Source organism: Drosophila tropicalis, unplaced genomic scaffold (assembly GCF_018151085.1).
Source record: "Drosophila tropicalis isolate 14030-0801.00 unplaced genomic scaffold, ASM1815108v1 contig_845, whole genome shotgun sequence".
Taxonomy (NCBI): Eukaryota; Metazoa; Arthropoda; class Insecta; order Diptera; family Drosophilidae; genus Drosophila; species Drosophila tropicalis.
In genome coordinates, this window is record NW_027173338.1 from 10,753,718 (window position 1) to 10,779,963 (window position 26,246).

General features: G+C 40.8%; 1 protein-coding gene and 1 non-coding gene across 3 annotated transcripts; one reads left to right on the top strand and one right to left on the bottom strand.

Moving 5' to 3' along the window:
* Positions 1-1,495: 1,495 nt before the first annotated feature.
* Positions 1,496-13,667, bottom strand: LOC137581453 (uncharacterized). 2 transcript variants are annotated; one of them, XR_011033161.1, is made up of 4 exons: positions 13,639-13,667; positions 12,463-12,600; positions 10,620-12,395; positions 1,496-2,780 (listed from the first exon to the last, which is right to left on the bottom strand). XR_011033161.1 is itself a non-coding variant. In XM_068295691.1 (3 exons), the coding sequence occupies exon 3, from the start codon at positions 2,520-2,522 to the stop codon at positions 1,857-1,859; it is 666 nt and encodes a 221-aa protein (XP_068151792.1). In that variant the 5' UTR covers positions 2,523-2,780; positions 10,620-12,395; positions 12,463-12,762; the 3' UTR covers positions 1,496-1,856. The 2 variants fall into 2 exon arrangements, 1 of the variants encoding a protein (XP_068151792.1); XM_068295691.1 differs by lacking the exon at positions 13,639-13,667 and having other exon boundaries at positions 12,463-12,762.
* A 698-nt stretch (positions 13,668-14,365) lies between these two features.
* On the top strand, positions 14,366-14,447 carry TRNAS-AGA (transfer RNA serine (anticodon AGA)). Its single transcript has one exon. It is a non-coding gene; the product is annotated as a tRNA-Ser (tRNA).
* The last annotated feature ends 11,799 nt before the right edge of the window (positions 14,448-26,246 follow it).

Sequence of the window (26,246 nt, forward strand, 5' to 3'; positions counted from 1 at the left end):
CATAGACGCGTATTTTCTTCAATATCAACAACACAATTCAAAGACTTAAGATGCATCAGTTGCAATATTTTTGTCAAATCATTACAACCTATAATTAAGTTTGTTATTGTAAGCTTCTTAATATTTGCAGGGAAGTTAAGTAATTGCAGCCGTTTTACTGGTAAATCAAAGTCCTCAGTCAATTCAATGTGAAGTTCTTCCAGCTCATCGAGTGGAGATAATAAATCCATATTTTCTACGCTTTGCAGTTTAGTATGCAATTTCCTTAACAATTTATGATGTGCCAAGGCAGCGAGGTCTTCAACATCCAAAGGGACTCCCATAATCGTTATGCTTTGAAGGACTGAATTGTCAAAATATCCTGGCACGGTAAATAATCTACCACCTTGATGTGATTTGATATAGAGTTCAGTAAGATGCGGCAACCGTGGTAAGCCTTTATTTGTTTTTACAAATTGGCATATTAATTTACTTAATGTTTTTATACAAGCAATTTCAGTCAACTCGTCATGGGAAATTCCTTCATTTTCTATAGACAAGAAATCGAGAGCCGTAGAAGTTTTGGAAGAAAAGTCACGGAAAAGTCGACACAAAGAGCCATCTTGATGTCTGGTAATAGACAGTTTCTGAAGTTTTAGAAGTTGTATCATCATGGCACCATCTGGTGCATCAAGAAACCCACATTTCAAATACCTTAGTGACTTTATTTTCGAAATTTGCATAAGATCAGAATTTTTAATGGCAACAGACGTGCCATCATCAGCATCCCCATCAAAGATAAGTTCTTTTAGACTAGAACATGAGGCCAATTTTTGGAAAAAACCATTTAAAGAGCCATCTTTATGATGACCTGTTATATGAACACTTTGTAAGTTGTCCAAATTTCCTAAGCAAGCTAAGTTACTGGCATCAAAAGCTTCTCCCTTATTTGAAATGTTGTTTAGAATTAACTTCCCTTGATTTTTATAATGTTTAATTTGTTCAACATTATTCTCAATGATTATCATTCCTTTGGAATTATTTAGGAAATCGAATATCTGAACGGGAAATTTGTGATCTCTTAATTTGATTTTGCCAAAACATAATTGGCTATGGGAAATCTGAAAACTTCTTGGATCAGAGAATATGCAGTTAAGTACTTTTAATGTTTGTATTTGACTAATAAGAAGAGTCTCATTGTGATTGATTGGAATGCTTTTGAAATCTAATTCGATTACACTGTGAGTTTTCCTCTTAGAAAGTATTTCCAGCAATGAGTAAAACGAACCCAACTTGCATTCTCCAATCACGTAAAGTCTTTGACAGTTTTCTAAATTTGCCAAAGGACCGAAATGTGTTGCATCTGTAGTCCCATCATTAGGTAGTATTATGGAAAGTTCCTTATTGTAACTGTTCGTGGGGGGGCGGAAGGATCCAAATGAAATACAAGGAGTTGGCGGGTGCCAATTTCTTCAGTTTGTGGTGAGCGAGTGGTGAATTAAAACGCACGAGAAACTTCGGTTAACTAAATGTAGGTTTTATTATTTATATAATATTCACAGGTAAACCGGCACACACGGAAATGGTTCGGGTTGAAAGTGATTAACAAATCGTAAAAAAATGCAAGAGAACGGGTGTTCGGGTGAAAGGCTCGATTCTTAGTGATGGCGGTGCCCATTGGAAAAAATCAAGTCACTCCTCCTGGTGTGACCGTAGACGCCGAGGATCAAAAAACCCTCCTCACTCCTCACCGCTCACTGCTCTTCGCCGCTCACTGCTGTTCACCCGGTGGCGTGAACATACCGCCCCCCTTGCAACATGTTGCAATTGTCACCCTGGACATATAAAGGATGGGGGACGGCAACGTCCTGGAGCGCCTAGATCCCACAGGAGCCGGAGACGACCCATCCGAACACGGTGCTCTGGGCTGCGGGAGTACCGCTATGACCGGGCACACAGCCTGGTTGGATGACCTCAGGATAGAGGTCTGCCCCGAGCACCACGGATACCGACGCCGGCCGATAGAAGTAGGGGTCGGCCAGGATCAGGGTTGCGAACTTCTCTCGGACCGGCGCCGCCACTTCCCGGATGGGAGTGCGGATGAGCAAGTCCTCTTCGACCCGGAATATAACGTTCCGTCGGAACGTCTTGTCGGACCTCGACTCGAGGACGGCCGTACAGGCTTGGTCGACCCCGACCGTGGTCACAGCTAACCCCAGGGACCGGGCAAAGGAGAGATTGATGCGGCTCTCAGCCGCACACGCATCAAGAAGGACGCGGGTCTCGAAGGATTTCGAGCCATTGCCCAACCGTAGGACTGCGGTGGGCAGGACAGTCGTCGTCCTGGCGTGGAGCAGGGAGGATAACGAAATCTCGGGTGCGCCTTCTGGGGAAGCGGAGCGGTCGGACGATGATCGGGAACGGGGTTGTAGCGGGGGTGCAGCACGACTGGAGGGGGTGATCGGCTGCGACGCCGGGCGGAGGCACGTCGTCTCGGCGGTTGGTCGGCCATGTGGAGCAGGGTATGGTGCCTTTGCCCGCATCGTCGGCAACCATGGCGAGTCCGACACGCGTCGGATGAATGCTCGTGGGCCAAGCAATTGGGACAATATTTATTGATGAGCACCGCCCGAAGCCGCTTTTCCCCTCGGAGGTTTAGGAAGCGCTGACACTGCCGGAGTGCATGAACCCCCCGACAGACCCGGCATCGGTACACGTTCGTGCCCTGTGGAGCTCGTTTGCTGCGGTGGTGCGGCAGACGCGTGGGGGCCATGTCGCTATGAAAGGGCGAGCTGAATGAACTGTAACGAAAGAAATTACGTATGGGGGAGTGGATTAGTCTATGCACGGGAACGAGAAACATGCACGGAGACGAGGACATTCGGAGGAAACATAGAGGGATTAGGAGTCACGATAAGGTTTTAGACTCAGGACTCCTGCTGTCTTGCAACAGAATGAGCTTCGCTACGGGTCTTCGGATAGACCCACGCGCGGTGGTGACATCAGCCACTCGGACGAGGCCGTCAGCCCCGGGCAGAGTGCGCTCAATTCGCCCTAAGCGCCACTCGTTGGAGGGGAGATGATCTTCGGACACGATCACGAGGTCGCCGGTCTGGATGCTGCGAGTCGGTGATTTCCACTTGTTCCGTTTGTGAAGCTCCTTGAGGTACTCACTCTTCCAGCGGCGGCAGAAAGCCTGCTGGATTGCCTTTAGTCGCTGCCATCGGTTGATCAGCGACATAGGCTCGACCAGAATTTCCGGTTCCGCAATGGCTAAGAGTGGTCCTCCAATCAGGAAATGTCCCGGGCTTAGGGCCAGTAGATCCTCTGGGTCCTCACTCATGGGAGAGATTGGCCTGGAGTTTAGGCACGCTTCGATCCTACACAGGAGAGTGGAAAGTTCCTCGAAGGTGTATTTGACAGTGGACGAGGACTTGTAAAACAGGGTCTTAAAACTTTTGACCCCTGCTTCCCACAGTCCTCCCATGTGGGGCGCGCTTGGCGGAATGAACTGCCAGGATAGGATGTGCTGGGGGAATGCCTTCATTATTTCAAGCTTGGTGGCGTTCAGGAAATCTTTTTCGAGCGCCTTTGAGGCCCCTACGAAGGTTTTGCCGTTGTCGGAGTAAATGCGCTGTGGACATTGTCTCCGTGCGACAAACCGAGAGAAGGCTGCCAGAAATCTTTCAGTGGTGAGGTCGGAGGTAGCCTCGAGATGGATTGCCTTCGTGCTGAAACACACAAAGACGCAGACATAACCCTTAGTTATGAGACACGCACGCCCGGTGTAATTTTTGATCTCGAACGGCCCTGCGAAATCAATGCCCGTGTGGGTGAAGGGCCTGGAATACGTGATGCGTTCTCGAGGGAGATCACCCATCATCTGGGTCTGTAGTCGTCGACGATGAACGATGCAGACCTTGCACCCCTTGATGTGGGACTTTACCATGTTCTTTATCCGTGGGATCCAGAATTTGGTGCGCAAATACCGCACCATCAGTTGATTGCCGCCATGCAACGTGATGCGGTGGGCGAATGCGACAAGCAGGCGAGTGAAATGAGTACTATATGGGAGGAGAATAGGGTGACGTTCATCATATCGGAGGGACTCAGCGGCCCGGAGTCGTCCGCAGGAGCGGAGTAACCCATGCTGGTCGAGAAATGGGTTCAGATTGAGTAGAGTGCTGGATGATGGCAGGGGTCGCCCTTCGCCCAGGGCCCGTATCTCCGCGAGGTATTCCCGCCGCTGAGAGGTCCGAATCAAGGCGCGCTCGGCGGAAAGAAGTTCGTCATTGGTGAGGCGAACCGTGGAAGGCGTCGAAATCCTCTTGGTGGCGAAGCGTAGGATGTACGCGATGACTCGTAGAGCCCTACCATAATTCGAGAACCGTTCGCTGACGTCCTCGAGTAGCGTGGTCGCGGTGGTGTGGCACTGGACCCGTTGCTCCAGCTGGGTGTCTGGGAGTTCGTTATGGGGAGTTGGCCAATACTCGGGGGCTCTCTGGAGCCAGTCCGGCCCATGCCACCAGAGGCTGCTGGCCGATAGCTCGGCCGCGGAGACTCCACGGCTCGCCAGATCCGCGGGGTTGTCCTCGGAGCGCACATGTGACCAGCTTTGGCCACTAGTGCTTTCGGAGATCCTGGATACGCGATTGGCCACGAAGGTGGACCAACTGCACGGAGGTTTATTGAGCCAAGCCAACACGATGGTAGAGTCGGTCCAAAACTGGGAGGTTGCAGGTCGGATTGGAAGTTCAGGAACGATCGACGCCCAGAGATCGGCTAGCAGAACCGCTCCGCACAACTCTAGCCGAGGCAGCGAGACTGTTTTGACTGGAGCTACACGGGTCTTAGCCGTTAATAAATGGACGTCTACTTGATTGCCGTACCGAACCCGCACATATAGGGCCGCTCCATACGCTTTCTGTGACGCGTCACAGAAGCCATGAAGCTCCCACGAGAGCTTATCGCTGGTGTTTAGCCAACGGGGAATGCGGAGTCGACTGAGGCCTGGGTAATCCTGCAGGAATTCATGCCATTGCTGCAGCAGGAGAGGCGGCAGAGCATCATCCCAGCCCAGTTCGGTAAGCCAGATTTGCTGCATGAATATCTTCGCTCGGATGACAAATGGGGCTAGCCACCCAGCGGGGTCGAAGAGCTTAGCGATATGAGACAGAACCTGCCTCTTGGAGATCGACTCCTTCAAGGGGGGGGTCCGCTGTGGTGAAGAAGAAGACGTCCTCAGCAGCTTGCCATCGAATACCCAAGGTTTTTGCGGTGCTCGCGTCTTCCAGCTCGAGAAAGTCCTCTCGCAGCAGGTGCTCTCTCGGAATGGCTTGAAGTACTTCCTTCTTATTGGAAGTCCACTTCCGAAGCGGGAATCCCGCAGATTGGAGGACCGCTTGAAGCTCTCGTATGGCGAGACGAGCGTCGGCTTCAGTGTGAGCGCCGGCAAGGACATCATCAACATACATGTAGTTCCGAAGGATTTCGCTCGCCTGAGGATACATCGTTTGCACGTCTTGTGCCAGTTGTAAAAGGACTCGGATCGCCAAGAATGGCGCGCAGTTAACCCCAAACGTGACAGTTTGTAACTCGTAATCCTGAATATTGCCGCAGCGGTCTCGGTAGAGGATCCGCTGAAAGGGGGTATGCCTGGGATCGACTCGGATTTGTCGATACATCTGCGTTATGTCGGCATTGAAAACGAATTGAAAGAACCGCCATTTCAGTACCTGAAGCGTGAGGTCGGCCTGAAGAGTAGGACCGGTGTGCAAGACATCGTTGAGGCTGACGCCTTGTGTGGAGGGGCTCGACGCGTTAAATACCACGCGTACCTTAGTGGTGGTGCTATCGGGCTTAAACACCGCATGATGGGGGAGATAGAAGTTTTTCCCATCTTGAGGCGGCGTCACCCGAATCATATGACCCAATTCCTCATATTCTTGAATAATGGCATCGTACTGCGTTTTTAGAACCGGATCCTTGAGAAGGCGTGCCTCATTCCGCAGGAATTGAGCCAGCGCGATCGGTCTTGAGTGGCCCAAGTCAACGCTATTCGGACCTTTGAACGGTAGGGACACAACATATCGGCCGTCCTTTCCCCTTTGGGTGGTCTCCTGGAAGTTCCGCTCGCAGAATGCGTCATCCTCCTTTTCCGGCTTTGCGGGAAGGTCTTCCACCTCCCAAAACTTGGTGAGGAGTACATCAAGCTTTGCTTCGGGACTAACTCGCGTCTGTGCCGCGAAAACGGATCTAGACACCGGGGGGTCAGGAGTGATAGCCCCACACAGAACCCATCCAAAGATGGTTTCTAGCCCGACAAAATCACCAATATCCTTTTTGATCCGTTCTCCGAGGATGTGGGGAAACAGGTCTACACCGATGATCATGTCAATAGGCGCGGGCTTGTTGTAGTACGGGTCAGCCAGGGGGCGATCGAGGCACTGCGTCGGAACCGTATTAAGGAATGGAGCTGTTGGAATGGCCCCTGACAATTTGGATACGACCAGGGCGGAGACCTCAATCTTGTTCAATCTGTCACACGGGGGAGACAGCATTAGCAGACACACCTTGTCGGCGCAGCCTCCATCACTCTGGCCCATGCCAGTAACCGCGGCGTCTACTGGGTAGAAGGGGGCTGGACCATGCTGAAGACGCGTTCGGAGAGAAAAGTTGAATCGGCTCCCGAGTCGATCAACGCCCGAATATGATGATCCACACCACGATGGTGCAGAGTGACAATCGCAGTGCCTAAAAGGCCTCTGCCTGGGGTAGATGCAAAATAACTTTGAGCATTTGTGAGCTGGTCGCTCGCGGACGGGCGCTCTGTGACGCTGGATGGTGGGACTTGCGCAGCGGATGGCGAGGGCACGGACACATCACTAGGATGCAACAGCGTATGATGACGTTCCTTGCAGGTATGGCAATTATGCGCACTGGAGCAGCCCTTCACTTGATGACCGCGGGCAAAACAGTTCAGACAAAGTCCCTGCTGTCTAATGGTTTCCAGCCGCCTCTGAACAGGCATATCAAGGAAACTAGGGCAGAGCCGTATTGGGTGATTTTCCCGATGGCACAGCTTGCAAGACGCCGATTTGAGCTGAGCTTTCGCTGGAAACGCTTGGACTTTCATCGTTGCAGAGGATTTGCGGGGGCCAATGGGGATGGCTTGGACACTTGGGGCCGACTTATGTTCGTCGGTGGCATCCAGGACCCGATACCGATCGGTAAGAAATTGGTTCAAATCGGACCACGTTGAGACGACAGTCTTATTGGGCACTGATTGCTCCCACAGGAGGATTGTGGCCTTCGGCAATTTACTAGTGCAGATGGCGATAAGTAGGACATCCCAATTCTCAGTACTAACACCCGAACGCTCAAGTGCGGTAAGACACCCTTGAAACGCGGTCTGCAGCTCTCGCAAGGATTTGCCCGACTCTTGTGCCACCGCGGGAATCTGAAGGAGTTGTCTGGCTTGAGTCATGACCAGCAGACGGCTGTTTTCGTACCGTGCGGTGAGGTTCTCCCACGCGGCCTGGAAACCCTCATTCGTCAGGGGGACTTAGCCACGATGGTTCTCGCTTCCCCTCGCGTCTTGGCGTTCAAGTGATAGAGCTTCTCCACTTGTGACAAATACGGATTGGCGATATAAATGGCGGCGAACAAATCGCGGAATGTGGGCCATGCTAGGCTGTCGCCATCAAATGTCTCTACCTCACACGGAGGAACTCTATGCCCCGGTGGCCCCGACGGAGCGGTTGGCTGACGCCTAAGAGTCGTCATCTGTACCGAGAGCTGTTCGATGCGTTCTCCGAACAACGTCCCGCATCGCACATATGCCGCGTAAGCGGATTCGTGCTTCGCCTTGATGTGGCTTATGTTTGCCAAGCTTTCCTCGTCGGCTTGGATTGTCAAGGCCTTGTGACAACGGGAGTATTCCATCTCGACAGTTGACCAAAGGGATTTGAGCTGCTCTAAGTGCATTTTAATGGAAAACAAGGGCACTTCAGAAGTTAGAGCTTCACTCTCGCGAGCTTCAAACAGAGTCAATGCGTCGCACGCTATAACGAAATCGGAAAGGGACATTCTGGAGTGTTCTCTACGCTGTTGTGATACGGATCGGGTGACGGGAGCGTCAGAACAGTGCGTCACAACAACGTGCGGAATCTGGGTCTGAGTTGAAAGCTTGGAACGACCTTGGTGTTCCCTCGAGTCTTTAACCGAGAATCTGCGACCCTCAGGTAAGCTGGACGAAGACGGACGGGACCTTGGGGATTCGCTGCGGCTGCGAACTGACGAGAACTTGCGCGAAATATCCGTACGCTTCACGGTCACCGGAGTTGTCGGAGGCCGAACCTTCTCCGGAGTTGCAGAGGGAGACGAAAGACTGTTGGACTTCGGCGCAGTCTTGGACGGCTCCGTGGACATACTCAGGGGACGAGCTTACCGACGAACACCGCGTTTGTGCGCGTCCCTTTTTTTTGTTTTGGAAGTGAGAAGTGGACTGTATGGGGACGCAAGAACTTCCTCACTGTGCACCGCAGGATTGCGGGAGAATTTTCTCGCGTGTGGCTCGGAAACGAAGCCTCTTTAATGGGGATAGATGCGGAATAATATACGAACGCACGAATGCGGATTGAAAATTACCGATGGGAGTACGTATAAAACAAAACACGGATGAAATATATAAACAAAGATGTATAGGATAAAAGGAAAATACGTTTTTATATAAATCTGGATCTGGATATATATGTGTGCGCAGAATAATGGCCGGAAAAAATTGTATATATAATTTATAAATATGGACGGAGATATAAATATGGGCCCGATAGTGCTGGAAAAAATATATATATATGTATTTATTTAGAAATATGGGCGGATATATATATGAGCGCAAAAGGCTGGCCGGAAAAAATATATATATAGTTTTTAAAGCTGAACGGATATATAAATATGGGCCCGATAGTGCTGGAAAAAATTTATATGTGTTTATTTATAAATATGGGCGGATATATATTGAGCGCAAAATACTGGCCGGAAAAAATATATATATAGTTTTTAAATATGAACGGATATATAAATATGGGCCCGATAGTGCTGGAAAAAATTTATATGTGTTTATTTATAAATATGGGCGGATATATATATGAGCGCAAAATACTGGCCGAAAAAAATTATATATATAATTTATAAATATGGACGGATATATAAATATGGGCCCGATAGTGCTGGAAAAAATATATATGTATTTATTTATAAATATGGGCGGATATATATATGAGCGCAAAATACTGGCCGAAAAAATTATATATATAATTTATAAATATGGACGGATATATATATGTGAGCGCAAAAAGTTGGCCGGAAAAATTATATAAATGATTTATAAATATGGACGGATATATAAATGTGGGCACGATAATGCTGGAAAAATATATATGTATTGTTTTATAAATATGGGCGGATATATAATTAGGCGAAAAAAGAGAATCGGAAATAATGTGATTTAAATTTGGCGCGCTTGAGCCGCCTATCGATATCACGACTCGACTCACGTGTCACCACTACTCCGAAAACAGCTGTCGGCCGCTGTTTATATATTTGGTTTTTGATTTTGTTGTTTAATTATGTATGTGAATAATTTTTTTTTTGTGGTTGTGCGGAAAAACCAAGAACAAGTGTTGTGCGGAAAAACAAGCGAGTGTTGTGCGCAAATAAAACAACCGATCAATGCATATGGACAGATGCTTTGATCTATGTGTGTACGTACATGCATAAGTACACAGGTGAGTATAGATATGTATGCACACGCGTTGTTCACAACAACAAAAAAAACGTAAGTAATTGTAATTTAATTGGATGTGGGGTTGTGTTAAATCAATGCGCGACACCGAAATGTATTATGCGTTGTGGATATGTACATATGTATGTGCAATGTATGACTATGTAAGCATATACATATGTATGTATGTACGTATGTAAGCAAGTGCACCGGTATCCAAAGACGCGCGTGAGGAAATTAATTTCGCACCTAATTCGAACGCGCAAGAAATCGCGGTGCATACGTGAAGTGCTATTTAAAAAAAAAGAATATTTTTTTTTGCCTTTTGTGTCGTGGTAAATGTGCGAAGGGATTGTATGTATATGGATATGTATGTACATATGCGCGTACATCAACAGGTGACGATGTATGTATGTACGTAGATACGCGCGTGTGGAAATAAGTTTGGCATTAAAGATTATTATTCCAACACATAAGAAAACGCGGTGAACACTTTGATTTTTATTTTTCCCTATTTTTTATAACACTTTAATAATTTTTTTTTTTTTGTTTTTTAAACTTTTACGCGGATTTGGCAAACAGCTGTGGAAATTACATGTACATGTGAATGCATATGTAAAAAAGGTGGATTTGGACAAGTGCGAGGAAAAAAAAAACATAAATGAAAATGGATAATCGTGGAATGTAAAATGAGAACGTTGGACAATCACGCTAAGGATTAGGAACTACCATGAAACCTTGGAACAGGTCAGGTATGTACATACAATATGTAAAAGTGTGTAGGTCGCTATGGAGAAGCGGGAAAACCTCACACTTTTAGTAGTATGTAAATGAAATGAATAATGAAATTTTGTACTTATCAGGAATTCCGCCGATGCAAGCTGGAGGAGCGGAAGGATATCCGGCTCGAAGGACCAATGTTCGTGGGGGGGCGGAAGGATCCAAATGAAATACAAGGAGTTGGCGGGTGCCAATTTCTTCAGTTTGTGGTGAGCGAGTGGTGAATTAAAACGCACGAGAAACTTCGGTTAACTAAATGTAGGTTTTATTATTTATATAATATTCACAGGTAAACCGGCACACACGGAAATGGTTCGGGTTGAAAGTGATTAACAAATCGTAAAAAAATGCAAGAGAACGGGTGTTCGGGTGAAAGGCTCGATTCTTAGTGATGGCGGTGCCCATTGGAAAAAATCAAGTCACTCCTCCTGGTGTGACCGTAGACGCCGAGGATCAAAAAACCCTCCTCACTCCTCACCGCTCACTGCTCTTCGCCGCTCACTGCTGTTCACCCGGTGGCGTGAACAGTAACTATCATAAGTAATTGGGTGGATTTTAATACTAGTTTTAGATGATGCTAAAAGTTTTAAAATCCACTGAGATATATTTTCAAAATTATGTTCCGATTTAATTTTCAGATACTCAATCTGAACAAGTTGTTGAAGATATTCTATGCATTCGTCACAAGAAAAACTGCATTTTAGATTCTTTAACGACTTCAGTTGAACCAATTCAATAGTCAAAGATAAATCAAGTGATGCACCCGAGATATCTAGTAGTTTGAAAGTTACCTTTGAAGCTAGAAATCTGAAGAACTTTTTTAATGCATCCGAATCTTCTTTTGTTAAGGTGCTTGGTATTTTTATGAGAAGATTTTCCAATTGTGGTAGTTGCCCTAATAAATAAATATTATTTACATTTGATAGAGAGCACTCTAAACTTTTAAGAGATTTTATGGTTGAAATTACAGAAATATCTCTGCTATTTAATGCGATTTCAGGTGAAGATTCCCTTTCCAAATTATTAAGCGGATGGCTCGAAAGTTTCAGGTGTTGAAGAGTCTGTGGCAAATTTCTAGAAAAAGCCTCAAGGACATTCAGTAGGGATTTCATTTTATAGTTTATTCCAGTAATATGCAGACTAAGTAGATTAGGCATTTCGGAGAGGACTTCATAATCAGAGGCATTCACATCCATCACAAACAATTCCCAAGTCAGTTCCATCGCAGTTTTATCATAGTCAATTTTACCATCATGAAAATGTATTGATACATAGTTCAATTGGGTCTCCTTCAAAATATTCAATATTTGGACTAACATTTCAGGAACATCATGCTTTGATGTAATTCGCAGTTCGGTTAGTTGTTTCATTTGTGAAAGTTGCCCAATACATTTTAACTGGGAGAATCCACATTTCAATTCCTCCAGAGAACCTATCCCAGTAATTGTCTGAATCTCCTCAGCATTCAATAAGGTTTCGTCTAAGAAGAGAAAACGTAGATTTCTCTCAGATTTCCTTTTAGATAAATTATTGAAAAGATGCTTTAAGGAACCTATTTTATGTGTGCCGCGTATACGAAGGTAGTAAAGCTTTGGAAGTTTGCCCAAATATGCATAGTCGTCGGCATTAATGTCAGGTTTCATTTGAAAATCCAACACCTCCAATTTCTGTAAAGTTGTGCCATCTTGTGTAATGTCAGCCAATTCATTGGGCAAATCGTCACTTAACATAAAAAGTTCTCTTAAATTTGGATTTGCTTTACAAAGCTCGATCAAGTCATCAGTGCGGATATTGACATTCAAATGAAGTTCCTTAAGATGCTGAAGTTGAGGTAAACACTTCAAAGTGTAATCTAATTGTAAGTGAAAAATTCCTTAAATGTTTTTATTCATCATCTATTAAGTTCAATTTTGTTTTACCTTTTATATCTATAGATAAATACTCCAAAGATAGTTTATTTTGAAGTGCATTTATGATGCAATTCAAATTCCAATCCATCCAATTAAATTTACCCACTTTACACTCGATTGTTAGTCGTTTTAATTTTTTATTATACCCTTGCAGAGGGTATTATAAAATTGGTCAGATGTTTGTAACGCACAGAAGGAGACGTTTCCGACCCCATAAAGTATATATATTCTTGATCAGCATGAGAAGCTAAGTCGATATAGCCATGTCCGTCTGTCCGTCTGTCCGTCGGTGCGTACGCGTTTTACTCAGCCATCTTAAGAGCTATCGGGATGAAATTTTTTTTGGGAGCTTTTTTTTACCCGGGTGAGATAAAGTATGAAAATCTTTGGGATCGGACTACTATATCATATAGCTCTGGAACAAAAATTTTTGCAAAAATTGGAGTATCCCCATGAAATTTACCAATATAATAGAATTTGATATAAAATCTCAGATCCCAAAATTTGACCCTGATCGGATAAATAGAACACAAGTTACAGTCTATATAAATCGGTTCAATCGCTGCCGGCAGCTCTGCTTGCTGCCTACTACGTCACCATCTGTTAACAGAGCACATGCATACACACACAGACGCAACGCTACATAAACTGTATGTGTATGCGTGCGTTGCTTTGCTTAGGGAATGAGGGAAGAAGAAGAACAAATTGTACATAGTATGAAGAGTAAAATTGTTTTGTTTGTATATTAATGAATTGAGTTGCAGAAAAGAAATTTTGAACATGTGAAATTATTATTGTCAAGGACTGCAAGGGTATATAAACTTCGGCATAGCCGAATTTAACTTCTTTGATATTTCACTTTAATAGCATTTGTAAATGATTTGCAAAATAAATCTCGTTCTATTTCTGTGCAAATCTGCCAATCCGTAGCACCAAAATCAATAATCAGTTTCGTTTTATTTTTACTTTGTTTATCCATTTTGAGAAGTTTATTCAGTTTTTATAATAAAATTAATTGCAAATGGATTGAGATCCCATTAAAATATTAATTAAATTAAATTTGTTTAAGTTTTCGAAATGTTTGGTTGTCTCTTTCATTTCTATTTTCTTTAGTTTTGTATTTCACAATTCGCCACAATGCGTCACCAATGTTTATACCGAGAACCGACTCAATCTATTAGTCACCATTTTATTTGCACTACAGCCGCGACCCGAACACCCGAACCAATTCCATCGAGTGCTGACTGGCAACTAAAATCAACTAACTAGTTGAAAGCTATTATCTAGTATATAATATTTCACAGACAATCGGCAAGCAAATTAGATTTCTTTCAGAGCATGGAGTGCCAACGGCATCTTTATCTCTGCCAAAGGCACTTAACACTTATCACAAATAATTTTTGGAGTAAAACTTATCAGAAATAATTGATACTGCAAACGGGTAGATTGACTTTGCTTAGATTTTGGTAATTAATAAAAGAATCTACAGATAATTTATTATATGTTTGATGATTGGCGCACTGATTTGAGTTCATTGATAGATTCATTTGACACGTTTCAAAATTTGAGCAATAAAATTTTATAATTTAACTTCATTTTGCATCAATCTGATGATAAACTTGTTAAAGAAAAACAAATTTTAAATGCTAAATTGGTATTTTTTAAGAGTTATTAATAGAAATAATTGTGTTTCGAAGTTTCTTTTGGCCAAAGTTTTGACTGTACATATACCATGTGGTTGAATTAAAACCTGAAAAGGCCATTCAGAAATCAGCGTAAAAAAATAATAATTAAACTAGGACAAGTAATTTAATTATTTTTATCTTTTTTTTTTTTTAATAAAATAGAATAAAATTTCAACAAATTTCACTGAAAGTAAATGTGGGCCACTATTTTTGAAGTAGATCAACAAGCAGTCGTGGCCGAGCGGTTAAGGCGTCTGACTAGAAATCAGATTCCCTCTGGGAGCGTAGGTTCGAATCCTACCGACTGCGATTTATAAGAAATTTTTTTTTTTTTGGAAAATAGTTTTACATAGACCTTTTTTCCGGCTAAATTTAAAACAATTATGTATATATAGACAGATGTAAATCCGTAAAATGAACATATTTTATATTTTTTCAATTTTGTATTAAAAATTTCACATTTTCATATCATATGATTATTACGCGTTCTTTTATGCCTACATACATGCTTTTGCTGTGACTGCAAATTGACATTCATGAGTATTGGTGAGATTTCTTTGACTTTTCATTCATCATTATGTCCTCGAAAAAGAACATGAAGAAAAAATGTGCTCCTAAACAGAGAAGTGAAAGCAAATTTGATTATGCCTTGAAGCAGATTAAAGGAAATTGAATTTTTTTTTCACCGACAAGGCCGACTATTCACTAGTATAGAGCAAGAAACTAAGAGAATGTGTGTGAAGAGCCTTAAAGCTTTGTAAACAATTAGAAAAAGGCATGGACATATACTCTCTAACATCATTTGCATGAAAAATGCATCAAAAACTTGGCAGACTTGCTGTAATTCTGGCAAGGAAATTAAAACTGAAAGAGGAATTTCAAATTTTGGAACTTTCAACTACTAGAGGGCAATATATCATTAAAAACCCTTGACCAAACTAAAGCAATTTACGTTTCCAAAAAGCTTTCAGAAGCAGGGTGCTATGAAATAGGAGGGAAGTTTAAATGTTTGACAGATACAAAACTTTCTGATTGAAAGGACCATCAATCGAACCACCTTATTCAAGTGAAAGTGAAATCTTAAACTTACAAATGTTATTAGCGTTACCCTGCAGTACTCAAATTCTATACTTTTTTTTTATCTTGATCACCGATTTCTTAGACTCTTACATTTAAAGGATGTCGATTCAAAAGGCAGTTTCATTCCTAGACATTTTTCATTAAAGAAACATTTCCTAAGCATTCATGTACGATGTATAAAGAAATGCATTTTAACTTTTTACATTTGTTTAAAGCCAAAACGAGTTTAACTTCAGACAGAGACAATGCAAAAATCGATGCCAGACTAAGATAAATATTATGATTGTTTTCGCCTTGCCTCTAGACGCCATTAATAATCTAAGAAAATATATATGTATATACAAAAGTAGACATAAATATTGGTTTACAGCTCGCAGCACTTAAGAGCAGCAGCAACAACAACAACAATAAGAAGAATAACAACCAGCCAGACAACAGTCAATTTAATTCGATATATATATATACATACATATATTTATAGGCAAATCCCTAACAAATGCAAATTAAACAAATAAATTTTCGTCCTTTTTAAATTGTAGGTGTAATCATTTCTGTAATAATGCCAAAAATGCCTTGGGCTCTGCGTCAGAGAAAAGAAAAACGAATTTACAAATTGATTACGCTAATTTGTGGTCCCAAACAAACAACCGAAAGCCGAAATCGAATGAAAGAGACATTTGCAGAATGCAAACAATTTTATTGAAAACAATTTAGGCCTAGAAAATGGGCTCATGAAGGCAAATCGAAAGTAATGACTTGGTGGCTTTTATATTGTGAATTCAAAGCGAGTTTTGGCTAAGTGATTTGAAATTATGAAAGAAAGGAAAGGATTCTGAAATTACTTTTGGTTTTGTTAGACAAGAATTTACATTTACATAACAGATGCTGAAATCTCAGATGTTCCGAACTCATATTTTCATCATTAGTTTAAGACAGTTCATTGGAATTAACATTATAAACATTAAATAGCCCAGTGAATTGCTCAGATTATAATATTTCATTTTCATAGATTAATTGTATTCCTTTAGTTTAGATATATGAGTTTAGTTTGAGAGTCCTGATCAAAATTACTCTACAAAATCGAAAACCTTTTAAAAATATATCCATCCTAGAATTTTGAAAACCTTAACAACATACATTTGTACATGTGTATATGTGTTTGCACACCTCACAAACTTTACTTGAGCCAAAAGTCATTACAGAAGACAAACAACAGAATAAACGCTCGATGTAACTAAAAACCCAAAAAGTGACCTGGAGACACAAGAGTAGACACTTTAGATACTTCAAGCAGATAACGAAAACGAGACCGAAACCGCCTCAACCCAACCACAATTCATGACAGCTCCCCCCGCACCCCGAAAAAGCCTGGCTAGACAAGCAACAAACTGTAGTTGTTGCTCTTAACACCTGATTCAAGGCGGCGACCTGCCACTTACGCATTTAGGGAATGCCAAAAGAGTCAAGGTGTTGGGTATGTCCGGATGGTGGCATCCGTAGAGTAAACATGGCTATCAGTTACAGTTAGAGCACACCCAAGGACATTTGTTATGACCGGAGAATCTGTCTGTCTGTCTACACAATGGAACGCCTGTTTGTGAGTGTATGTATGCGTTTGGCTGTTAGGGTGTTTGGGTGTGCGTGTGTATAATTTGTATACCCACCTTGAAGCGACATCTATGAAACTCTTTGGTGATGCTAGCTAACATTCCTGCTGCTGGGTGGGCTATAATTTTCAGTATGTCATGCGGCATTTCTAATTATGCACAAAAACCCAAGAAGCGTTAATGGGCCACAGCCCTAACACGAACACGTGCTTGGAGTTTTAACCCCATCGAAAACTGGGGGAGTCCAAATTAAACTGGTTACCCCAAAGACGACGAGAAGGGTTCACATTTTGCTTTCATAAAATGCTGAAATTTGTATAATTAATATCACAAGCCTTTAAGCCCTTAAATCTGAGATAGTAATTTGCCTTTATGCTTACACCAGATTTGTCATTATATTGCATACTATATTATATTTAAGGGTTTCCTTAAAATGAGTTGGATAAAATAAACAAAATTTGTTGTCATTTAATAATTTTTTATTTAAAATTTGTTAAATTATTAAACTGTTTTTCTTTCTTCATGGCGCTTGACTTGTTAAGCAGAATCTCATTATTTATAAAAAAAATTTTATATTAAATGTTCAACAAAATTAAGTAAATTGCAAAACCACTGACATTGATGTAATTAAAAAACATTTGCGGCCATTAAAATGTCATTTTGCGCATGTGTGTAGCTGTGTGTGTATGTCTGTGTGTGTCTGTGTGTGTGTGTACTTTATAGACATTAAACTCATTATAATTTGATGGTGGACACATAAGTGAATATATCTCAATTTCTCGTTGCACAATGCCTGCGAGATCGGAACACATTTCATGTTGTGTTAGGCCTTCAATTTATCTCCACTCCAAGTAACTCTCAGTTGTGATTAACGTTGCTCTTTGCACTGTTGTTCTGTTGTCTGAGGAGCTGAGCGCTGAGGGCTGTGGTGGTGGATGGTGAATGGTGGATGCTGGGTTAGGGTATGTGGCTGAGCTATGCGTTAATCAAATGTCAATTACGTTGCGGATTCCCAAAATGGATGGCAGTAACCGCGAAGGACTTGAAGGAAGCACCAATTGTACAATGCTCTCTGTCTCTCAGTCCCACCGTCCCTCTTTGTCTCCTCCCGTTCAGTGCTAAATCTTGACGCTCGTTGGTTTTACGTTTTCAGCGTTTTTTCCCTCTTTTGCACAGACATACGTACATTGAGACGTACATACATACATATAGGCAGAGACACACAGACCGGCACACAGTGCCAATCATATACACGGACAGGCATGCCTTTACTGCAGTTTTGTTCTTTTGGTTCCCTTTGCCTTGCCTTTTATCCTTTATGCAATTTGTCTTTTTTTCCTGTCTCTCGCTTTACTCCGCTTACGGCCGTGCTCGGGTTGCAACTTTGAGTGGTTGGCGGTCATGAGATATGCTCTGACTTCACTACGTTGCCTGCATTTTAAGTTCTGTAGCCCACTTTTGATGGTCTTTAAATTTCCCTTCGCTTCATGCATATTAAACTTGCTCTGATTAATATTGCACATACATTTGAATGTTTGGCGTGCGGCGCTTTTCTCGTACCCCAAAGGCATTATAAATTCCGAATATTAGCCTCGAAATATTCGGGGAGTAATTATTATTATTATTGAAGGCCTCTGGGGTGCATTTTAGGTAATCTTACCGATACACATTCATCAAAGCAATTATGTTCCGGCTAAGAGAGGGATTACCTAACCGAATCTTTACTCAATGTTTTCATAGATTAAACTTCTGTTTCAGTTTCATTTTTTTTCTCTCTCTGGTCAATTTTAACCAAGTCACTCAGTGCCCCTTAGTCATTGTTTATCTTGTAGTTCAGCAGCATTTTTTTCTTCTGTTTGTTTTTTGTCTGCCATAGAAAATAAATCGAAATCCAAAAATTTATGATTCAGCTAGGCCGTCCTTTAAATATCCTTTGTAGACAGAAACGCAAAAGGAGTTTATTATCATCACTCGAAATCAGTTAAAGAATTATTATGTGCAATTAAGGAAAGGGATAGAATTACTAAAGATTTGCTAATAGAGAGACTTTTTTGTCTGGAAAGAGTATTTCATTTAACCTATAATAACATTCTTTTCGTCCGAACTAATATGCCTTCTCTCTCATTCTCTCTATGAAAGGGCATAGAAAAACGAGTAGGTTGCAGGAAAGTAAGAAAAAAATATGATTTATTGCCGAGTAAGAAAAATAATGCGATTTATACAAAGGCACGTTCATAATGGCAGCAAATCTATTAAACGGTCTTTAATATATTACAAGATACAAGAAAATAACAAAATAAATATTAACTTTAAGAACTTTTTCGTGTTTCACTTTGTTTTTAGCAATTAACTGGAGTCAATTTCTTGGGGCAGACTTTAATATTAACTTTCTCCCTTGCCATTGTAAATATTTTCTGTTGGAAACTTGTTGAAGCTGCGAAAGAAATTGTTATGTGGCATTAAATTAATTATATTATAAATACATCTAATTTGCAACAATTTGAGAGCGTTCAAATAAGAATAGAATTTGTATTTCTATGATGTTTGTGTTTTGTTTGTTTTTTTTTTGCGTCCCCGTCCAATGTAAAGGGGCAAAAGTCATAAAAATGTTTATGTCCTTTTTATGGGCACACAAGCTGTGGAATATCGCACAGTTAAACAATTGTTATAGGGACTGGTCCTGGACACGGTTTTGTTTCTGCTATTTTATTTGGTGTCCTTTTTTTTTGGTCTCCTTTTGTTGGACATTTACTTTTATTGTTGCAAGTAGTTCAAGGTTCAGGCATTTTGATTATGACGTTGGACGCCAGTTGAACGGAGTCTGCCATTGGCAATTGCAGCCAAAGAGATACAGAGAGAACGAGATGCTAAGTGGAACTCGTGTATTTTGAAACTAAAGGATGCACATACACTCACACACACACTGAGATAAGCGAGAGAGATTGAGAGAGAAAGAGAGAGAGAGAGAGAGGAGTGAGAGACAGACAGTAGGACAAAAGGATACAGTTGGTACTTGTGTAGCAGTTCTTGTTATGTTATCTTTTATGCGGAAGTGGCTGGCGCGGAAGTGCCACAAAGTACTTTGCAAGCAAGTTTTGTCGGTGGCAAGTATATGTATATATATACGTAAGTATTAATACTGGCTTCTTATACGCTAGCAGGGCGTAGACAAGCATCTTTTGCAAAAGGGGCCAAAAATTTGCATGGTTCATCTTGACCCTGGCTCGTTTTCTTCCATCTCCCATCTTCAGTTGGCTTTAGATTCTGAGCTACTGAGGCTTTAAACGTTTTATATACCATAGCCGCCCAAGGGGCCAAGTGTCAGCCAAGTGTACCCGTATTCCAAGTACAGGCCGAAAAATATTTCTTCAAACTTTATCAGCTTGTTATTTCACGAAACACACAACTTCCTCCGACTGCTGCCTGCTGAATTCTTGGTCGTCAGCTGTCAACATTTCTGTCTCATTCCAACAAATATTTAGTCCTTCATGCCGCATAAACTAAACAAAGGACTTGGCCCAATGTAGCTCCGTGTGCTCTGGTATTAAACTGAAATGCGAGCAAACAAATTGTTTATGTTAAGGAAGTCACGTAAAGTGTCGTGTCTCTATGAGAAACCCACCGGAAAAACAAAAACAACAAAAAGGCTGACAGACGGCCCTTGTCCAGGGTCTCTTAGTTTAATCATCATCATCATCGTCATCATCTTGATGATTGCCGCCAAGCTTTTGCTTTGCATTTCGGAGATTGTTTTTCTTCTTTATCCCAAAACAGATTCAGTCCGCTTCAATCTTGATTTAAATTCTAAAGCATTGTTAAATTTTCTGAAACAAAAAGAAACTCTTTTAAGAAATTCATGAGCATTTCAAATTGCGTTTCCGTAATTAAAGTTTCACACAGAATACGCCTAACCACAGAAACCGACACTATTATGACCAATTTTTGGGCAGAGAAAGAAGACAAAATCTTTAAGAAGGAGAAAGAGAGGGAGGGTGCTGGGGGGGAAAGGGAAAGTCGGTTAGACAGAGTGAAAGTAGAGGGTAGAGAGGGTTGTTTTAGTTATTAATCAAAAGAGAAAAGTAATTTTTCACACTGCTTGGCATTAATTTGATTGGTTTGCCTCAGGCCAATGAACTGTTAAATAAATGAAAAGCCTTAGGCCAACAAAAACTGATGAGAAAATCCAGTAATAAATTTTCATTTTAAATCGTTTTTCACACAATTTGATTGATTTGTGGGAAATGCGAATGCATAAGTTACAATTGGAACATACTACTGAATAAATAAAATAAAATAAATATACGATTATCTCTAATCTAATTCTAAATAAACATACATTTTTTATTATTTCAAAATTTATTTACACAACGTCATGTTAAATTACATAAACTGCATTTGGCTAAACTAAAGTATTAGTTCTGCTTAAAGTTTCCCCATCAATAAATCGCAAAGTTTTTGTGTAGTTTGGTAAATTTCATATCAGTTTAGTTACCATAGCTGCCCTCCCTTCTGGCATTATTTCCACTTTATTGCTTTAGTGAAGTGCGAGACAGCAACACAAAACGCCGCAGAAAAAAAAAAAAAAAAAATGGTGCAGAACAAAACAGAAAGCAAAATAAAAAGTGCGAAAAAAAGCGCGTTCAATTCGATTTGAAAAATTCGAATGCCTTTTCCGGATTGCCTTTTTTTCAAGCTCAGCAAAAACCCATCTTGCGCGTTTCGAATGCGTGTGCTTTCATTTGATTTGGTCGACTTTAGTGAGTGTCTGTCCCGCGGCATGTCGGTGGCATCTGCATATTTGCATAGCCAGCGAAAAAGTGGACAGAAGCGGGCGGGGCATCAGCTGTCATGGCTACCATTGCTGGCAAGCAACAATGGCGAAATGCATTCATAAAATGCCTAGCCACTTGCGGGATGGCAATTTTCGACCGGTTTTTTTTGGCTTGGTGGTAAACCAACAAAGCAACAAACATGGACAAACAACTTGTAGAGGCTGTCCATGATGAGGTGAGACACGGCAGGTATCGTAACACCTAAGAGTCAGCCAATTAGCGCAATGTTTATGCACGGCTAAGGATGGCCCAACGCAATTAACAAACCTGTTAACGTTTGTCAACCTTTGACACACACACACATATACGGAAAGGCAGGCACACGCACATATACACACTCAAATGCGGGCACGAACTCTCGAGTCTTGACAAACAAAATGAGAATGAGTAATTGACGTTTTAATAAGTGTCACTTGACAAGCCTGAAGTATCCATACTATAGCATAGCTCATACCCACCCTCATTCCATATATGAACATACTCCTTTCAACCCAGAGCCAGTTACTGCTGAGAGAGAGAGATCTGGTCATGGAATGAAACTCCCATCTGTATGGATTATGTATTCACATTCACTCTCTTGCCATTGTCAGCTCGCGGCTCTGGCAAATTAAATTAAGTTGACACACACACACATTGACAAAAAAAAAAAAAAACAAGAAAAAATGAAAGAAAACTGAGAGGAAAAATGTATTGTTCAACTGACACATGCGGCGTATGCGTAATTTGAGGATATAAATGTTTACTTTCAACTGACAATGCATGAAGCTCATCTCATCTCATTCATCGTCGTCAACGTCGCCGTCGCAGTCGCCGTCGTCATCACCATCGTCTTCTACTCAGTTTGATGGGTCGAATGGGAGACCTGTCACAGCATACACAGGTGCCTTTTACTGACTTGAGTGTAAAAAATTCATAGCGCTTAGTGTTGTGACAGCGCAAAGTCAACGTTGACTGAACGCAATATCAACTTGGCTGAGTTTTCTAGATAAGAACCCTTAAGACATATATTGAAGCACAATTCAAGAGAAATTTTGCATACAAAATATCTATTTAAAGTCTTAAAAAAAAATAAGTTTTCTAATCAAACTTTGCAAAAGGTAAACTACTCTAGAAATGGACAGAATCAACTCTAATCTATATTCATCGGTTCTAAAATTTAAGTTTGGTTTTTATGTAGGCAAAATTTAAAATTTCAAAAGCCATCTTGATCATCCAATTTATACCAATCATCATCCTGAAAAAATAGTTTGAAAAATAAATTAATTATTTCGAATTCCAATGCATGTCAATATCATGTCTCTTAAATGTCCCCGTCTCCACTTTTGTTCTCTGTTGTGTAGCAAATTGACCCAAAAATGTAAAAAAAAAGAAGAGGAAAAAAGACTTCGGGTAAATTAAAAAGAATCTCCAGAGAGGAGGAAGTGGAATGGAATGTTAATCAAAGGAAATTAGAACAAGTGAACTTTTCGAGACGAGTGCACTAGATGAGTACAGAAATTGTTGACAATAAAGGTACAGACAACAACAAACGACACACTAACTTAACCACTAATGAAACCACATAGCACCACAATAGCAACAACAATGATGGCAACAACAAGCAAACTAATTGAGAGCGCGCTTGCCCAAAATACGAATGAGGTCACATGGAAGGGCCAACGCGAAAATGTTGTAAAATTTTGTGGACATTCCTCATACAAGTGAGTGTGTGCGTATGTGTATACATATCTGCACAATGTACATACATATATAGGAGATATTGTTGAAATATTTGGGTGGTTGGCAAACCATTTGGTGCTCTTGGCACATTTGTTTTTCCGCGTAAAATCGTTTAGTTTTAATTAAAACTGCAAACTTGCACTATGTCTGTGTGATTTGTGTGGCTCATGTGTGATAAACATTTTGTATTTTACGAAATTTTCACTTAACAGATATAGACAAATAATTATCTACCCATTAGAAGTGTAATTAACTCACTAAAGCTAATAAACTTTGCTTCTATACATGTTAAACAAATGAACAAAACCGTCTTAATATGATATGCATATTACGTATACGCCATGTGGAATGTAAATTAATAAAAGAAACTGCAGAAGGTGGTAAAGGCAAATAACTGGGAACATAACACTTGAGACACTTGAGAATGAAGTAAGTGAGTAGTCGTAAGGAATACTTTGCCTAAAGTAGGAAAACCAAATTGAAGAAGAACTCGATCTCACATGAAGTCCAATTCTGCCATTTTCATCCTCTTTTCATTACTAAACAGTTTTGCAGGGTATAAAAACAAGTAAAACGAGCTAAACTCTTTCAACACATTTCATATTCCATTCTTTTGGCACAAAGAATGGTAGGCAAAAATTAATCTGTGAATTCAAACATCTGCATTAATTTGGGCATTACATTTTTCTTGTCTGTTCCATTCCTTTTTTTCTTTTGGTCGTAACTGCTTGAAGGCTTTCTCTAATTAAATTTCAATGTGAAAAGTATTGTCCTCAATTAGAAATTAGCAGAAGCAAGATGAAAACTTGTTCTATCCTTCTCTATGCATATATATGTGTACATACTATATCCTTTGGCCTGTTCTACTTTTAGTGGCAAGACAATTTGCATATTTAATTGGTAATCATTTGACTGTCGACGCCCCTTGAGGCCAATTGTAAGGCAAAAAAAAAAAAAAAAAAAAAAAAACCGAAAGTTACGAAAGAAAATCAAAGAGGGAAATGGGATAAAATTCAACCATTTAGTCGCAGATTGCGCAACAATTCTTTCGCCTGATTAGCAGAATATTTAATTTAATCCTTTGTGAAAGGAAAAAAGAGGAAAATGGAAAAGAAAATCGAAAAGCAAACGCAGCAGAACAAAAGAGCTGAGTTTGATTAGCGCATAATCAAATGGCAAACAGACGTCGGTTCCAATGAGGACGACGACGGACAGCATGATGATGCAAATGAAATGATTGATTAATCACATTCAATGTCTGTGATTGAGATATGTTTTAATTGGAAAGCCACTACCAGAGAACAGCACAAAAGATGGCAACGGTTGATGTCATTTGAAGTGGGTCTGGATCGAATGTCTGCAACGTGATTCAGGTATTTCCGTTTTCACTTCAAATTATTATTTTTTGTGTTTTTTTTTTTTTTTGAGGAAAATTGATGTGCATAAAGTTTGTATACCTCGTCCAAATTGAGTTTGCAGTTGCAATATTGTAATGAAAGCATAACAAAAACAGAAGGATATATCTGGTAAGAGACTGAGTTTGCGAGAGGCAAACAAGCGGGGGTCGAATCTTTTCAGCATAAAAAGTAGTATAAACCAAAGCATTATGAGACAGTGGAGTAGGCAGGGCTATGAAATCCGCTTTGAAATAAAGTGAATTCACATAATAACTAAGAGATTGTAAATATTAAAAGAAAGGTTGAACGATCAAACGATGTATAAACTAACTTTATTCTATTATTTTTTGATTATTGTATACAAAAGGTTGATAAAACAATGTGAATAAAAAATATGTACCTATAAGTGGTCACGCCCTGCCCCAATATTTGTGCTGTAGTTTTTTGGTATTTCTGTTCACGTTTTTGACATGAATAAATTGCTAAATATAACTGGGATCAATATATATATGTATATGTATATAGCTTGCTTCCATTCGTCAAGCAGCTACCGAAATGCGAAATAATAACAGCAGTTACAGTGGAAACAATTTCATGGATACGAATATCTGCAACTGCTATTATCTCTGCCAAGCTCATTCTCTTCACTTCTTCTCCCCCTTTTGGTTTCTCCATTGCTTTTCTATTCAGTTTTCCCCTTACAAAGTATGTATATGTATTAGGGTGCTCATACGTATGTATAGAGGGGCACGCATAATCAATGGCTTGAACACACAGCACGAAATTTTTGTATGGCCACACTCGTACTTTGCTTTACATTTCTGCATCATTAAGTGGCATCCACATGGCGGGAATATGCTAATAACAGTGGCGAATATGACGGTCGGAGGGCTGAGGCTGGTGGTGGCATCGTCACGGGTATTGGGTGGAGGAGTGGCTCAGCGGGTGGCAAATGCTGAGAGCATACGCCAAACGAAATGTGGATAATATTTTTGTATTTACTGCCTAAAGGGAGAGAGTAGAGACAATGGCTGCAAAATCCTTAATCGCTTTGGCTTTCATTTTTTCCTTTGAGTAGAGTATTAAAGGATCATGAAGACAGAGATTGGGACGGGAATTTAAACTACTAACATGGATTTTCTTTTCTTTTCTTTTCAACTTGAAAGGTTTAGGTTGATAAAAAGAATATTATATACACATATAATAAAATGAAAAGTTCTTGCTAGATTTACTCAAAAGTTGGTGGATGGAAAAGGAGAAAAAGTTATTAACTCGTTTACATTTTGGTGAAGCGCAAAATGTTTGACTTTTGATATGAGTTTTTGAAAATTCTAAGAAGAGGAAATGCATTTTTGTAGACATTTGCATGCATTGCATAAAATTTTATTTTGCACGTCTTCTTCGATATGACAAAAGAGTTTATTTTTCTGTTTTTTGCAACTAAAAGTTGATGGGCATCGTAACCACATTTAC